This window comes from Lolium rigidum, chromosome 1 (genome assembly GCF_022539505.1).
Source record: "Lolium rigidum isolate FL_2022 chromosome 1, APGP_CSIRO_Lrig_0.1, whole genome shotgun sequence".
In the NCBI taxonomy this organism is placed as follows: domain Eukaryota; kingdom Viridiplantae; phylum Streptophyta; class Magnoliopsida; order Poales; family Poaceae; genus Lolium; species Lolium rigidum.
In genome coordinates this window covers 192,839,977-192,857,310 of record NC_061508.1, presented here as the reverse complement: position 1 = coordinate 192,857,310, position 17,334 = coordinate 192,839,977, and the positions used below count along the sequence as shown (strand labels likewise).

The following is a 17,334-nucleotide window of genomic DNA, read 5'->3' as shown; positions in this document are numbered from 1 at the left end:
CCCGCTTCGACGACGCCTTCAAGAAGGATGCGGCGGCCACGGGCGTCACCATCGTCGGTCCTGGCCAGCCGCCAAGACAAAGCTTTCGCCAAACGACTTTACGAGCACATAGAACATTGAGATGTACGTGTGATATTTTTTGTCAAATATTTTTAATATTTCATACTCTCATGTTGTTCTGGGAAGTGAGTATCATCCGACCTAGCAATCTTCCACCTTTCTAGTATGAATATTTATTGTGCTTTTTTCGAAAGGGAATTTGTTGTGTATATGCATCAAGAAAAATAGATCAACACTTTATTCATTTTACAAACAAATCAATACATCATACATATTGCACATTCACACGCAAGTAACTAATTTATGGTTGAGTGACATAAAATTTGGCACGGAGCTGGTAATTAACTAATTGTGGTTGTCGGCCCAAAACTGAGCTTGAAGCCAGTCCACGGTATTCTTCTCCACCTGAAATGCCTTGGCAAGAACATCATCCGGGATCATTGGCTTTGATCCAAATACAGCATTGGCGATGGTAATTGCCCCTGGGTTTTGGCTGCTAAGTGCAGCAATTGCAACTGTCGGTTTGTAGGGGTTGGGATTGAACTGGAAGTGGATGAGTCCTTGTGGGAAAACAAAGACATCACCCTCTTTGAGCTCCTTGGATAAGAACTTGTTCTCCGGGTTTGACGTGACGAAGCCAACGTAGAGCGTGCCCTCAAGCACAGCGAGGATCTCGGTAGCACGAGGGTGCGTGTGAGGTGGGTTCTCACCAAGGGGTGCATAGTCAATGCGCGCAAGGGAGATGCCAAGAGTGTTGAGGCCAGGAATCCGCATGACATTGATCAGAGTCACATTGGACCCAACCTTGTTCGTCTTTGTGTCCCTCGGCATGTCAAGTTTGGCCGCTAGGAAGAAATCCTCTACTTTCACATCCTTTGGATCTTTGCAAACGAATCCATTAACAAGCACTGCATCATACAAGTGAAAAAGCATAATATGTGATATAACAAAGTCAAAATTTATTCAAAGAATGCTCAATGCGATTGATCTATATTACAAGTAGATGTGGATATATTCAGACAGTAGCTAATGTGAGAAGAACATACCTCGTGAGCTGTTGTCTGCAACGCAGAAATCTTGGAGTGGGCCAGGATCCGAAGCTGTGGCTTGCCATGAGACCAGTGCAAGAACAGCAGTTAGGAGGAGGAAGTAGGACGATGCCATTTTCGCTTCTACAGAGGCGTTTTATCTGTTAGCTGTATGTGTTCTGTATCTATGCAGCGCTGATGGTTTGGCTATGTTTGGAGGAGGCATGGATATATATATAGGGAACCTGAATTGTTTCCTGGAGCAAGTTCCATACTTGTTTGGTGAAGCAAGATTAAAATGGTCTCTTGGAGATCAGCACGCGTTTGAAGCATATATAATTATTAACATATATGCCTTTAACGCGGCTAAACGGGCTGGTTCTCCTCATGGTATTTCCTTCCCCAGGTAAATAACTGTTTATTTGGTTCGACTCGGTCGTGCAGTACGTCGACAAGCCTGACACTAGTTACGCGGTAGATTCAACGTGAAGAGTTCATGCATTAGCGTCGGCGTCATGCATGACATTGATGCATGATTAGTATGGAAATCTTTCCTCATAAAATTTTTGTTCAAACTTCGCAAGCCAGATCACTAGTAGAAAAACCCCCCTCTAGTACCGGTTCCAAAGGGCCTTTAGTACCGGTTTTGGAACCGGTACTAATTATACGGTACTAAAGGTGCCCGCGGGGCTGGAGATCTGTTTTTTTATTTTTTTTTTCACAAAAAGGCTATTTCATTTAAACTTTTTTACCCATTTTTTTCTAATTATTTTTCACTCACTTTTTTTTCACAATTTCTAATATTTCCGTTAGTCTCTAACTACACTTAATCTCTAGTCAATTACTTACCCTTGGTCAAACTTCCCGGTCGGTCACCCATCCTCACACTACTCCAACACTAGCACGCTTAACTTCCGGGTTCCTTTCCGTCCCACTTCCAAGTGCTTCGCGCGCATGTTGTTAATACTACTATCATATCAATCCTATTAACATGTTGGTCAATGTCACACTTCTTTATTATTTGTATTGCAAATAAATTTTTTAATAAACAAAAGTAATGATGTAATAATAATGTTGAATAAATAAATAAAATTAACTTTTTAATTTGTATTATTTTTATTTATTTTTTAAATTTTTAATATTTTTTTTGCCAAACCTTAAACCTGAAAATTTAAAAATCTTATAATTTGCTAAAATTAATAGTAATATTCCGGGATTCAAAAAATCTTATAACTATTAATTTTAATTTTTAAAAAATAAAGAAAATTCTAAATTTTTGGGAAAAAACCTAAAATCTTCCTGCTTTCATATTTTCATTTGGAATTTTGAGAATCTAAAAATTGGCTAACCGGGTAAACCCCGGTGAAATCGGATGTAACTTTTTCCCAGGATTTTTTTGATATATTATACGTTTTTTTCCGACGTCGTATGCAAAAGTTATTGCGGTTTTACCATTTTTTCAAAACTTTTTGCAAAAAAAGTGAAAATTCAAATTTGTTAATTTTTCCTAATAGTAGGTTGCATAACATACAAGAATATGAAAACATTTTATTTTTTGAATTTTCTATCATTTTCTTTTCTATTTTACAGTGTAAAAAAAGGCGATCCAGGGGGGGTGGAGCTGCGTGGGGGAGCAGAAAAACCTTTAGTACCGGTTCGTGATACGAACCGGTACTAAAGGCTACCCTTTAGTACCGGTTCGTGTCACGAACCGGTACTAAAGGTTTTTCAGCTGACGCGAACCCTTTAGTACCGGTTCGTGTCACGAACTGGTACTAAAGATCCTTTGGAACCGGTACTAAAGGTGTGGACAATGCAACCGGTACTAATGCACCCTTTAGTACCGGTTCGTAAGAAAACCGGTACTAAAGGCTTAGACAGAAGCCCCTTTTTCTACTAGTGAGATCCAGGCATCACATGCATATCGATGAGAAGGTACGAAAAAAGGGAATCTCCGCAAGCGGTACCGCGCCACCGAACTAACCGCGGGAGCAGTTGAGTGCCAAGGAGGGATTTCGGTTGGCATTTGACTTATGGCTCTGAGCGCAGCCTATGCAGGCATATAATTTTGGAAAATGCTTTGGATCGGAGCGGAGGCTCGGGGCGCTGGCAACCTCCGCCTCAACCGCCCGCCACGCGTCCCACTAGGTCCCACCACCTGTCCCTATCCTTATCTCTTCTCGTGAGAAAAAAAATCGCGTAAAGCTTCCTTTCCATTGCCGTTCCCGCTGAGCTCTCCCACGCCGTCCGGGAGGTCGCCGCCGGAGCCGCACCGCAGGTAGCCGCCGGAGCCGTCCCGCAGGTCACCGTAGGAGCTGCCACCCGTCCTCCTCCCCAATTTTCCTTCTGGTTAAATGGAGCACACCGCCGCCTCCGTCCCCGGCGACGGCCGGCCTCTATGGAGCGCCGCAGCCGCCTTTTCCTCGTGATGGGTGGCTTTGATTGAGCGCGCCGCCACCTTCTTCCCACGCGATGGCCGCCGCCTCAATCCCGCGCGCCATCGCCTTCTTCCCACGCGACGGCCGCAGGTCACCATCACGCGCGACGCCCGCCGCCTCAATCCCGCGCACCACCACCTTATTCCCACACGACAGCCGCAGGTGACCATCCGGCGCGGCTTCGGCTCATCAGCCCACCTCCGTCCCCCATAGTGGTTGCACGCCTCCATCCCGAGCTGCTGCAAGCTGGGCGTCGCCGACGACTACCGCAAGCATACACACCTGGTGCTGCCACCAGCTACGACGGGCGCTTCGAGCGGCGGTGAGCAGTGGTACCATGGGCGACGGCGGTGCTAGCCAGCGCCCCTGCTGCATGCCCCTCGCCGGCGGTGCTGGAAGCCACATCGCTGGTGCTGCCACCGGCTAAGACTGGTGCTTCGAGCAGCGGCTAGGAGTGCTACCATGGGCGGCGGAGGGTGCTGCGAGACAATGTCAACGGTGCTTCCCACAGGCGACACAGGTGCTTCCAACGGTGTTGGACGGTGCTTCCAGCGAAGTCGGATGGAGCTTCCACCGGCTATGGAGGGTGCTGCAAAAGGCACCAGTGCAAAAGGTTAGCGGCGGTGCTGTAAACGGTTATCGATGGTGCTACCAACAGTCGATAGCGATGCTGCAAAATGCAAATGATTATGCTGCCAGTAGGAGTTGGAATGCTACCGGTGGTGGGCCAGCAAGGGGTAGTTCTCGATGCTACGATAGTATAAATTTTTTGCTACAAATGTTCTACGGTTCAGCTACATTAGTATAACTTTTGTGCTACAATGCCTCCGGCGAGGTCTCTGGCGATGTCCGTGGCAAGGGCTCCGACGAGTGGTTGATACGTCTCCGACGTATCGATAATTTCTTATGTTCTATGTCATATTATTGATGATACCTACATGTTTTATGCACACTTTATGTCATATTCGTGCATTTTCTGGAACTAACCTATTAACAAGATGCCGAAGTGCCAGTTCCTGTTTTCTGCTGTTTTTGGTTTCGGAAATCCTAGTAACGAAATATTCTCGGAATTGGACGAAACGAAGACCCAGGGGCCTATTTTTCCACGGAGCTTCCAGAAGACCGAAGAACATACGAAGTGGGGCCACGAGGTGGCCAAACCACATGGCGGCGCGGCCAAGGGGGGGCCCGCGCCGCCCTGTGGTGTGGGCCCCTCGTCTGGCCCCCGACTCGCCCTTCCGCCTACTTAAAGCCTCCGTCGCGAAACCCCCGATGCGAAAAACCACGATACGGAAAACCTTACCGAGACGCCGCCGCCGCCGATCCCATCTCGGGGGATTCCGGAGATCTCCTCCGGCACCCTGCCGGAGAGGGGATTCATCTCCCGGAGGACTCTACACCGCCATGGTCGCCTCCGGAGTGATGAGTGAGTAGTTCACCCCTGGACTATGGGTCCATAGCAGTAGCTAGATGGTTGTCTTCTCCTCATTGTGCTTCATTGTTGGATCTTGTGAGCTGCCTAACATGATCAAGATCATCTATCCGTAATTCTATATGTTGTGTTTGTCGGGATCCGATGGATAGAGAATACCATGTCATGTTAATTATCAAGTTATTATACATGTGTTGTTTATGATCTTGCATGCTCTCCGTTACTAGTAGAGGCTCCGGCCAAGTTTTTACTTTTAACTCCAAGAGGGAGTACTTATGCTCGATAGTGGGTTCATGCCCGCATTGACACTCGGGACGAGGATGAGAAAGTTCTAAGGTTGTGTTGTGCTGTTGCCACTAGGGATAAAACATTGGCGCTATGTCCGAGGATGTAGTTGTTGATTACATTACGCACCATACTTAATGCAATTGTCTGTTGCTTTGCAACTTAATACTGGAGGGGTTTCGGATGATAACTCTGAAGGTGGACTTTTTAGGCATAGATGCGGTTGGATGGCGGTCTATGTACTTTGTCGTAATGCCCAATTAAATCTCACTATACTTATCATGTCATGTATGTGCATTGTTATGCCCTCTTTATTTGTCAATTGCCCGACTGTAATTTGTTCACCCAACATGCTTTTATCTTATGGGAGAGACACCTCTAGTGAACTCGTGGACCCCGGTCCATTCTTTAATACTCGAAATACAAATCTGCTCGCAATACTTGTTTTTACTATTTTCTCTGCAAACAATCATCTTCCACACAATACGGTTAATCCTTTGTTACAGCAAGCCGGTGAGATTGACAACCTCACTTGTTTCGTTGGGGCAAAGTACTTTGGTTGTGTTGTGCAGGTTCCACGTTGGCGCCGGAATCTCCGGTGTTGCGCCGCACTACATCCCGCCGCCATCAACCTTCAACGTGCTTCTTGGCTCCTCCTGGTTCGATAAACCTTGGTTTCTTTCGAGGGAAAACTTGCTCGCTGTGCGCATCATACCTTCCTCTTGGGGTTGCCCAACGAACGTGTGAAATACACGCCATCAAGCATATTTTCCGGCGCCGTTGCCGGTGGGATCAAGACACGCTGCAAGGGAGTCTCCACTTCTCAATCTCTTTACTTTGTTTTTGTCTTGCTTTATTTTATTTACTACTTTGTTTGCTGCATTATATCAAAACACAAAAAAATTAGTCGCTAGCTTTACTTTATTTACTTGTCTTGTTTGCTATATCAAAAACACAAAAAAATTAGTTTACTTGCATTTACTTTATCTAGTTTGCTTTATTTACTACTGCTAAAATGGCCAACCCTGAAAATACTAAGTTGTGTGACTTCACTAGCACAAATAATAATGATTTCTTATGCACAGCTATTGCTCCACCTGCTACTACAGCAGAATTCTTTGAAATTAAACCTGCTTTACTTAATCTTGTCATGAGAGAGCAATTTTCTGGTGTTAGTTCTGATGATGCTGCTGCCCATCTCAATAATTTTGTTGAACTATGTGAGATGCAAAAATATAAAGATGTAGATGGTGACATTATAAAATTAAAATTGTTCACTTTCTCATTAAGAGGAAGAGCTAAAGATTGGTTGCTATCTCTCGCCTAAGAATAGTATTGATTCCTGGACTAAATGCAAGGATGCTTTTATTGGTAGATATTATCCCCCTGCTAAAATTATATCTTTGAGGAGTAGCATAATGAATTTTAAACAATTAGATAATGAACATGTTGCTCAAGCTTGGGAAAGAATGAAATCTCTCGGTTAAAAATTGCCCAACCCATGGATCGACTACTTGGATGATCATCCAAACCTTCTATGCAGGACTAAATTTTTCTTCGCGGAATTTATTGGATTCAGCTGCTGGAGGTACCTTTATGTCCATCACTCTTGGTGAAGCAACAAAGCTTCTTGATAATATGATGGTTAATTACTCCGAATGGCACACGGAAAGAGCTCCACAAGGTAAGAAGGTAAATTCTGTTGAAGAATCCTCTTCCTTGAATGATAAGGTTGATGCTATTATGTCTATGCTTGCGAATGATAGGACTAATGTTGATCCTAATAATGTTCCATTAGCTTCATTGGTTGCCCAAGAAGAACATGTTGATGTAAACTTCATTAAAAATAATAATTTCAACAACAATGCTTATCGGAACAATTCTAGTAATAACTATAGGCCATATCCTTATAATAATGGTAACGGTTATGCTAATTCTTATGGGAATTCTTACAACAATAATAGGAATACACCCCCTGGACTTGAAGCTATGCTTAAAGAATTTATTAGTACACAAACTGCCTTTAACAAATCATGTTGAGGAAAAGCTCAATAAAATTGATATTCTTGTTTCTAGAGTTGATAGTCTTGCCTCTGATGTTGATCTTTTGAAATCGGAAGTTATGCCTAATAGGGATATTGAAAATAAAATTGTTACTACAGCAAATGCCATCCAAGTTAGAATTAATGAGAATATAAGATTAATGGCTGAACTGCGTGCTAGGTGGGATAGAGAAGAAAATGAAAAACTAGCTAAAAAGGAAAATGTAGCTAAAGTTTGGACTATTACCACCACTAGCAATGCTAATGATTCACATGTTGCTGCACCTCCTACTATCAATGGTAAAATAATTGGTGTTGGCAATACTTCTACTCCTAGTGCAAAGCGCGCAAAATTACCTAAAACTGCTAAAACTGCTGAAACTGCTTGTGATAAAACTGCTGAAATTTTTTCCAACCTTGGGGATGATAATCCCATTGCTTTAGATTGTAATGATTTAGATTTTGATGATTGCCACATCTCTGAAGTTATAAAGTTCTTGCAAAAACTTGCTAAGAGTCCCAATGCTAGCGCTATAAATTTGGCTTTCACAAAACATATTACAAATGCTCTCATAAAAACTAGAGAAGAGAAACTAAAAATTGAAACTTCTATTCCTAGAAAGCTAGAGGATGGTTGGGAGCCCATCATTAAAATGAGAATCAAAGACTTTGATTGTAACGCCTTATGTGATCTTGGTGCAAGTATTTCTGTTATGCCTAAAAAAGTCTATGATATGCTTGACTTGCCACCATTGAAAAATTGTTATTTGGATGTTAATCTCGCTGATAATGCTAAAAAGAAACCTTTGGGGAAAGTTGATAATGTTCATATTATGGTTAACAATAACCTTGTCCCCGTTGATTTTGTTGTCTTGGATATCGAATGCAATGCATCTTGCCCCATTATATTGGGATGACCTTTTCTCCGAACCGTTGGTGCTACTATTGATATGAAGGAAGGTAATATTAAATATCAATTTCCTCTCAAGAAAGGTATGGAACACTTCCCTAGAAAGAGAATGAAGGTACCTTATGATTCTATTATTAGAACAAATTATGATGTTGATGCTTCATCTCTCGATGTTACTTGAGTTACACTTTCTGCGCCTAGCTGAAAGGCGTTAAAGAAAAGCGCTTATGGGAGACAACCCATGTTTTTACTACAGTATTTTTGTTTTATATTTGTGTCTTGGAAGTTGTTTACTACTGTAGTAACCTCTCCTTATCTTAGTTTTATGTTTTGTTGCGCCAAGTAAAGTCTTTGATAGAAAAGTAAGTACTAGATTTGGATTATCGCGCAGTTCCAGATTTCTTTGTCTGTCACGAATCCGGGTCTATCTCCCTGTAGGTAGCTCAGAAAATTACGCCAATTTACGAGCATGATCCTCAGATATGTACGCAACTTTCATTCAATTTGAGAATTTTCGTTTGAGCAAGTCTGGTGGCCTAATAAAATCCATCTTTACGGACTGTTCTGTTTTGACAGATTCTGTCTTTTATTTCGCATTGCCTCTTTTGCTATGTTGGATGAATTTCTTTGATCCACTAATGTCCAGTAGCTTTATGCAATGTCCAGAAGTGTTAAGAATGATTGTGTCACCTCTGAACATGTGAATTTTTATTATGCACTAACCCTCTAATGAGTTGTTTCGAGTTTGGTGTGGAGGAAGTTTTCAAGGATCAAGAGAGGAGTATGATGCAATATGATCAAGGAGAGTGAAAGCTCTAAGCTTGGGGGTGCCCCGGTGGTTCACCCCTGCATATTATAAGAAGACTCAAGCGTCTAAGCTTGGGGATGCCCAAGGCATCCCCTTCTTCATCGACAACATTATCAGGTTCCTCCCCTGAAACTATATTTTTATTCGGCCACATCTTATGTACTTTGCTTGGAGCGTCGGTTTGTTTTTGTTTTTTGTTTTGTTTGAATAAAATGGATCCTAGCATTCACTTTATGGGAGAGAGACACGCTCCGCTGTTGCATATGGACAAATATGTCCTTAGGCTCTACTCATAGTATTCATGGCGAAGTTTCATCTTCGTTAAATTGTTATATGGTTGGAATTGGAAAATGCTACATGTAGTAACTCTAAAATGTCTTGGATAATTTGATACTTGGCAATTGTTGTGCTCATGTTTAAGCTCTTGCATCATATACTTTGCACCCATTAATGAAGAAATACTTAGAGCTTGCTAATTTGGTTTGCATATTTGGTTTCTCTAGAGTCTAGATAACATCTAGTATTGAGTTTTGAACAACAAGGAAGACGGTATGGAGTCTTATAATGTTTACCATATGTCTTTTATGTGAGTTTTGCTGTACCGTTCATCCTTGTGTTTGTTTCAAATAACCTTGCTAGCCTAAACCTTGTATCGAGAGGGAATACTTCTCATGCATCCAAAATCCTTGAGCCAACCACTATGCCATTTGTGTCCACCATACCTACCTACTACATGGTATTTATCCGCCATTCCAAAGTAAATTGCTTGAGTGCTACCTTTAAAATTCCATCATTCACCTTTGCAATATATAGCTCATGGGACAAATAGCTTTAAAACTATTGTAGTATTGAATATGTACTTATGCACTTTATCTCTTATTAAGTTGCTTGTTGAGCGATAACCATGTTTCTGGGGCGCCATCAACTATTCTTTGTTGGATATCATGTGAGTTGCTATGCATGTCCGTCTTGTCTCGAAGCAAGAGAGATCTACCACCTTCATGGTTGGAGCATGCATATTGTTAGAGAAGAACTTTGGGCCGCTAACTAAAGCCATGATTCATGGTGGAAGTTTCAGTTTGGACATATATCCTCAATCTCATATGAGAATAATAATTGTTGCCACATGCTTATGCATTAAAGAGGAGTCCATTATCTCGTTGTCCATGTTGTCCCGGTATGGATGTCTAAGTTGAGAATAATCAAAAGCGAGAAATCCAAAATGCGAGCTTTCTCCTTAGACCTTTGTACAGGCGGCATGGAGGTACCCCATTGTGACACTTGGTCAAAACATGTGCATTGCAAAGATCCGGTAGTCCAAGTTAATTAGGACAAGGTGCGGGCACTATTAGTATACTATGCATGAGACTTGCAACTTGTAAGATATAATGTACATAACTCATATGCTTTATTACTACCGTTGACAAAATTGTTTCATGTTTTCAAAATAAAAGCTCTAGCACAAATATAGCAATCGATGCTTTCCTCTTTGAAGGACCATTCTCTTTACTTTTATGTTGAGTCAGTTCACCTATTTCTCTCCACCTCAAGAAGCAAACACTTGTGTGAATCGTGCATTGATTCCTACATACTTGCATATTGTACTTGTTATATTACTCTATGTTGACAATTATCCATGAGATATACATGTTACAAGTTGAAAGCAACCGCTGAAGCTTAATCTTCCTTTGTGTTGCTTCAATACCTTTACTTTGATTTATTGCTTTATGAGTTAACTCTTATGCAAGACTTATTAATACTTGTCTTGAAGTACTATTCATGAAAAGTCTTCGCTTTATGATTCACTTGTTTACTCATGTCATTACCATTGTTTTGATCGCTGCATCCACTACATATGTTTACAAATAGTATGATCGAGGTTATGATGGCATATCACTTCAGAAATTATCTTTGTTATCGTTTTACCTGGCTCGGGACGAGCGGAACTAAGCTTGGGGATGCTTGATACGTCTCCGACGTATCGATAATTTCTTATGTTCTATGCCATATTATTGATGATACCTACATGTTTTATGCACACTTTATGTCATATTCGTGCATTTTCCGGAACTAACCTATTAACAAGATGCCGAAGTGCCGGCTCTCGTTTTCTCGCTGTTTTTGGTTTCGAAATCCTAGTAACGAAATATTCTCGGAATTGGACGAAACGAAGACCCAGGGGCCTATTTTTCCACGGAGCTTCCAGAAGACCGAAGAACATACGAAGTGGGGCCACGAGGTGGCCAAACCACATGGCGGCGCGGCCAAGGGGGGGCCCGCGCCGCCCCGTGGTGTGGGCCCCTCGTCTGGCCCCCGACTCTGCCCTTCCGCCTACTTAAAGCCTCCGTCGCGAAACCCCTGATGCGAAAAACCACGATACGGAAAACCTTACCGAGACGCCGCCGCCGCCGATCCCATCTCGGGGATTCTGGAGATCTCCTCCGGCACCCCGCCGGAGAGGGGATTCATCTCCCGGAGGACTCTACACCGCCATGGTCGCCTCCGGAGTGATGAGTGAGTAGTTCACCCCTGGACTATGGGTCCATAGCAGTAGCTAGATGGTTGTCTTCTCCTCATTGTGCTTCATTGTTGGATCTTGTGAGCTGCCTAACATGATCAAGATCATCTATCTGTAATTCTATATGTTGTGTTTGTCGGGATCCGATGGATAGAGAATACCATGTCATATTAATTATCAAGTTATTATACATGTGTTGTTTATGATCTTGCATGCTCTCCGTTACTAGTAGAGGCTCGGCCAAGTTTTTACTTTTAACTCCAAGAGGGAGTACTTATGCTCGATAGTGGGTTCATGCCTCGCATTGACACTCGGGACGATGACGTAAAGTTCTAAGGTTGGGTTGTGCTCGTTGCCACTAGGGATAAAACATTGGCGCTATGTCCGAGGATGTAGTTGTTGATTACATTACGCACCATACTTAATGCAATTGTCCGTTGCTTTGCAACTTAATACTGGAGGGGTTCGGATGATAATGCGAAGGTGGACTTTTTAGGCATAGATGCGATTGGATGGCGGTCTATGTACTTTGTCGTAATGCCCAATTAAATCTCACTATACTTATCATGTCATGTATGTGCATTGTTATGCCCTCTTTATTTGTCAATTGCCCGACTGTAATTTGTTCACCCAACATGCTTTTATCTTATGGGAGAGACACCTCTAGTGAACTGTGGACCCCGGTCCATTCTTTAATACTCGAAATACAAATCTGTCGCAATACTTGTTTTTACTATTTTCTCTCGCAAACAATCATCTTCCACACAATACGGTTAATCCTTTGTTACAGCAAGCCGGTGAGATTGACAACCTCACCGTTTCGTTGGGGCAAAGTACTTTGGTTGTGTTGTGCAGGTTCCACGTTGGCGCCGGAATCTCCGGTGTTGCGCCGCACTACATCCCGCCGCCATCAACCTTCAACGTGCTTCTTGGCTCCTCCTGGTTCGATAAACCTTGGTTTCTTTCTGAGGGAAAACTTGCTGCTGTGCGCATCATACCTTCCTCTTGGGGTTGCCCAACGAACGTGTGAAATACACGCCATCAGTGGTAGTTCTTGATGCTACGACAGTATAAATATTTTGCTACAAATGTTCTGCAGTTCAGCTACTTTAGTATATTTTTTGTGCTACAATGTCTCCGGCGAGGTCTCCGGCGATGTGCCCGACGAGGTCTCCGGCAAGCTCCGGTGAGGTCTCCGGCGATGTCTCCGGCGAGCTCCAGCGAGGTCTCCGGCGAGATCTCCGGCCACATGTTTTTTCTGTTTTATTTTCTAGGCGAACCGTTTTTTTGCTTCAATGAAGCAAAAGTGGGCTTTTTTTTGCTACAACGAAGCAATGTCTTAATTTCTGCCTTCGACGAGTCTTTTCTTTTTTGTTTCTAGGCGAACCGTTTTCTGCTTCAATGAAGTAAAAGCGGGCCTTCTTTTGCTGCAACGAAGCAAAGTCTGAATTTTGATTAAAATTGGACACGTGTCATGCAGGGAAGCCGGAGGTTCGGTTGGTTGTAGCCTCCGAAGGATTACTAGCGCTGTCCTATAATTTTTCCCACCAAATGTGTAAATGAGTAAATGAGTAAATGAGCGATTTTTAGCACCAAGTGTGTAAATTATTAAATGGACATGTAAGTGAGCAAATTACTACCAAGTATTATTAAAAATGGCTAATCTTAAGTGCCATGATTTCTTATTGTGAAAGTCAAATTTTTGGTTGCCCCTGCTTATGCCCCAGGTAGGGCATTTGTCTATCCATGCTAGAGCATGGCCTTTTCCAACCGTGTATATGTATATGTACAAATATTCTTATTTCCTAATAATAAATCGCACAAATGGAAATGAGATCAATGCCCTGATACAACAGAGCCTCTCCTAACAAGGTAGCCTGCCTGAACTACCAATTTTTGGTTCAATAAAAACAAGCAATCAGAATCAGGGCTGTTCAAACTTTGGCTCAAGCATAATACCATGCTGTCACACAAATCGGTTGACAGGGATCAAACACGCTACATTGCCCAATGCAAAAAAGTTCACAAACAGAAGTTCCATAGGGCATGTACATAATAGACCGTGTTCTCTGAGACCAAAACTAAGTTCGATTATTACAGAACTGAAGGACGCGGCATCTACACCTGCTGACAGACTTCTGACTGTAAATGAAAAAACTGGGGTGGGCAAATGCAAGGGGTCGTCACATCCTGCACAAGCTGGAAACATTAGACCACCAGCCACATGTTTACAAGGGAGCCCATGTTATTGCACAGCTGGATGCAAATTGGGAGACCAGTATTTTTGTCTCAACCAGGCATCAGAGGATTGTGCATCGACTTCTTTGTTCTGCGGGAGATATCGTGGCCTGTTGAAACCTGTTTGGATCAAAGCTATCCACCCCATACTGCCACAGCACAATATACGAGTTAAAAACAACAAAAGGACATGTGCACTAAAAGGGTAGGGTACTAATAGTAGTTAGGATGAGCAGTGCTATACCTTGTCTCTCATTCTTTGGCTCCACGCATCGTTCCTGATCGGACGGTAGTCAAGATTGGGCACCCTAGGATCAGTATTCACTAATGGCTGACGGACTCCAGACCTCGCGCCAATGTACTCATCATCACTGTCGTAATCATCTTGATTGCCTGACTGCACTATGAGGGCTACAGTGAACAACAGTGCCTGCAAAGGTGTTAGTTAGGAGCCATGGGATATTAATAGCCTATTACTGATCTGGAGCATGAAATCTGAAATCCATAAATAATACTGTAACATAGAAAAAGCTCGCTGGTGTCCATGCGCACACTATGAGATGGAACATAAGTATGCCATGATGAGAATATGGAACACAGTAGTGGCAAGTTAATAAAGCATCACTAAGATCTGTCATTTTACACACTATTATATATTATGCTGATTTTGATGTCGTTAGCAAACCTAGACATCAGTTAGTACTACAACATATTTTCTTTGGTTAGTACTCGCGATGATAACCTGTGTAGGTAAGCTGAAGAAAACATTGAACAACCCGGAACTTAATGTGGAAAATCATATGAGTAAGATCTCTGAGGATAATAAAGCAACAGAGTAAGATATCAATGTTATATAAACAACGGTACTACCATATCACTAACTTACCTCTGCATATGCTTCTTAAGAATGTGTGACACAAAATCATAAGCACATAAAAAGATGTATGATTTTATAATTCTTTAAACTATAAAAATAACAGTTGTTCAATTATTCAGACAAGGTTTAATAAATGTCACAAGAACAAAGTTACATTTTTGGAAAATATAAATCTAAGTTGTCTCATAGATGCCTTATCAAATTATACCCAAGTGTGTAATACAAATTTGTTCCCCTTATACCTCAAAGACAACAGCTCCAAGTGCAACCCATTTTGCAATTTTCCAATTTTCTTTGAGGAAACTGTAGATCATGTCAAAGTTACCAGTTTTATCAACTGGAATCACCTGCACAACAATAATGATTAAACTCTAAATACCTAGAGAAAGAATCATGCTCAACAAATGAAAGACAAGCCTACTCACATGTTTCCAGTTATGATCGAAGAAAATGAAGCATCCTGCAGCAAGCTCTACTATTATGAACAAAATGATGAGGAATGAATACTTTTCTGAATGTCAAGGAAATCATAACATGCTAATATAGGTAAAATAAGGTAGGATATGTTGCTAATAGGAGCCTAAAATCAATCACAAGATGTAAAACGAACATGTAAAAGTTTATATGAAATGTTTCTTAGGTAACTAACGACAACTTCAAAGCCATTCTCCCAAGCAAGTTGGGGTAGGCTAGATATGAAACCCAAGAGAAACATAAGGAAAAAAATGTTTCTAACATAACCATACTATGGAATATCGAATTTACTTTTGTCTCATGTCATTCTGTGAGCAGTAATAATCCCACATCTTACTAAATGTTGATCTCCCCAGGGACACGAATTCAATATAGATGTCTTTCATGACTTGATACCTTACAGAAGATACAAAATCATCATGCAAGAAAGGAAATAAAGTAGGTCCAGAAAACATATTTATAAAAATGTATGCAGTCATGGATACAGTGGATAAGCAGCATCCGCTCCTAGATGACGCTCCAGCACAACCAAAGATGGAGGTAATGAAGAGTACAACGCCGATGCCAATTAACGCAAAAATAAACCTGCAGGGAATATACAAAGGGTGGGAAAAATTTGTAAGAGAAGATCCAGAATGCACGACATTCTCAGCCCTCAATGAGCACTTGCATATAAACGAATCAAAATTCACAGTACGGTATGGAGATCCTACAGCCTAGAACAATCACTGACATTAAATACAAACCAAGATCCGCATCCGGGTAAACAAAGGTCATTGCAGTGGGTTTTTTTCTCTATGGTAATACAAACAATTAAGTCACTTATTAAAGGACAAGTTTCTGACAAGTACAAGTATCTTCTGGACATAATAATAAGTAAATAAGAAACCATGTGTAGCGTTAATCGCATGAGTTGGATAAGCACATGAAGAACCACAGTTTTATACCGAAGAAAAGGAGATCAAGAGACGACGCACCAGGCGCTGGAGAGCCTCTCCACTGTCCCGTCTGGCAGAGACGCGTCAAGAAGGAGAAGAAGCATCGGGCGCCCAAGCCGCACGAGGTCGCCGCTAGGAGCCACCGCCGGCGGAGGCGCCGGTGCCGGCGACGGAGTGAGCAGCTGGAGCCACATGACGAGCAGGTAGACGCCGTAGCCCGTCACGGCCATCCCGACCACCATGACGACGAAGTTGAGCAGCTTGAGGATGCATTCGAAGAAGCCCCTGCACGCCATGGCCTCCGACGGCGACGTGGGGGAAGAGACGTCACCGGCCTCAGGCAGAGATTGCGACGGCGGCGCGCATGAGCTCCGGAAAAGGGGCGGCGGAAAGGTTGACCGATCCGGCAGCGGACCACCCCGCGATTGTGGATCGATCCGGGATGGGAGAATTCGGGCCCGTGGAGGGAGGGGATCCGAATTTGCGGCGAATTGGGGATTGGAATGTTGGTCCGCCCAGCCCGCGATCGATAATAAAACAAGAACTCCGGGAAGAGGGCGGGTGCCGTGCGTTTCTCTTTCTCTGTATCTGTCTCGCCCTATCGTGACTCGTGTAACAGTGGAACTGAGCTGAACTGCATACTCGCCTTAAATGAACTGTACGGCTTCCAATATTCAGAAGATAGTGAAAAAAATTGTACTCATTGTCGCATTTTTGGTACTCCCTTTTGCCCATGAAAATTGTCTGATATTTGTTAAAATTTAGATGTATTTAGATGCTATCTAATGTCTAGATTTACAAATCTCGACAATCTTCATGTGAAGGCTGAAGAATAAAAACATGTACATCTAGAAATATTTTAGTGCATAGGCTCTCTTATTTTAGAAAAAGCTGCAACCCTTAATTTGGAATGGATGGAGTACAAGATTGACACAATGTAGTGTATATAAATTATTTCAAAAGTCAAATGATGTATAGTTTTACTAAATTTGCTGAGAAATTATCTGTATCTACAATATCAAATGTGTATAGCTATGAAAATAAACGTCATTAATTCGCAACAAAAAAAAGAAAATAAACTTCATGATGAATCTTATGATATTGATCTGGTATTTTACAAATAAACTTCATGATGAATCTTATGATATTGATCTGGTATTTCAGACGTCGACTTTATATCTACATATTTAATCAAATTATGTATCATGTAGTAACACTTATATGCACTACATTTCTAGAGTACTGCTTTTATCCTGCTATTGGTTTGGGGATGACGTTATTAATTT

At 42.2% G+C, this 17,334-nt stretch overlaps 2 protein-coding genes across 2 annotated transcripts; both read right to left on the bottom strand.

Moving 5' to 3' along the window:
* Positions 1–285: 285 nt before the first annotated feature.
* LOC124682905 (germin-like protein 8-11) lies at positions 286–1,270 on the bottom strand. Its single transcript, XM_047217509.1, has 2 exons — positions 1,107–1,270; positions 286–968 (listed from the first exon to the last, which is right to left on the bottom strand). Exons 1-2 carry the CDS (start codon positions 1,222–1,224, stop codon positions 406–408), a joined length of 681 nt encoding a protein of 226 aa, XP_047073465.1. The 5' UTR covers positions 1,225–1,270; the 3' UTR covers positions 286–405.
* A 12,272-nt stretch (positions 1,271–13,542) lies between these two features.
* Positions 13,543–16,658, bottom strand: LOC124687038 (tobamovirus multiplication protein 2A-like). The gene is made up of 6 exons (XM_047220900.1): positions 16,088–16,658; positions 15,596–15,695; positions 15,062–15,142; positions 14,879–14,983; positions 14,004–14,189; positions 13,543–13,908 (listed from the first exon to the last, which is right to left on the bottom strand). The coding sequence occupies exons 1-6, from the start codon at positions 16,342–16,344 to the stop codon at positions 13,822–13,824; spliced, it is 816 nt and encodes a 271-aa protein (XP_047076856.1). The 5' UTR covers positions 16,345–16,658; the 3' UTR covers positions 13,543–13,821.
* Positions 16,659–17,334: the final 676 nt, after the last annotated feature.

Excerpts from the sequence above, each read along its gene's own strand:
- LOC124682905 (XM_047217509.1), bottom strand. The coding sequence starts at position 1,224 with ATGGCATCGTCCTACTTCCTCCTCCTAACTGCTGTTCTTGCACTGGTC. Across the intron at positions 969-1,106 it reads TGCAGACAACAGCTCACGAG|TGCTTGTTAATGGATTCGTT; the intron begins GTATGTTCTTCT and ends TGTATGATGCAG.
- LOC124687038 (XM_047220900.1), bottom strand. The coding sequence starts at position 16,344 with ATGGCGTGCAGGGGCTTCTTCGAATGCATCCTCAAGCTGCTCAACTTC. Across the intron at positions 15,143-15,595 it reads GCGGATGCTGCTTATCCACT|TATTCATTCCTCATCATTTT; the intron begins GTATCCATGACT and ends CATTCAGAAAAG. Across the intron at positions 13,909-14,003 it reads GCCAAAGAATGAGAGACAAG|TATGGGGTGGATAGCTTTGA; the intron begins GTATAGCACTGC and ends GTGCTGTGGCAG.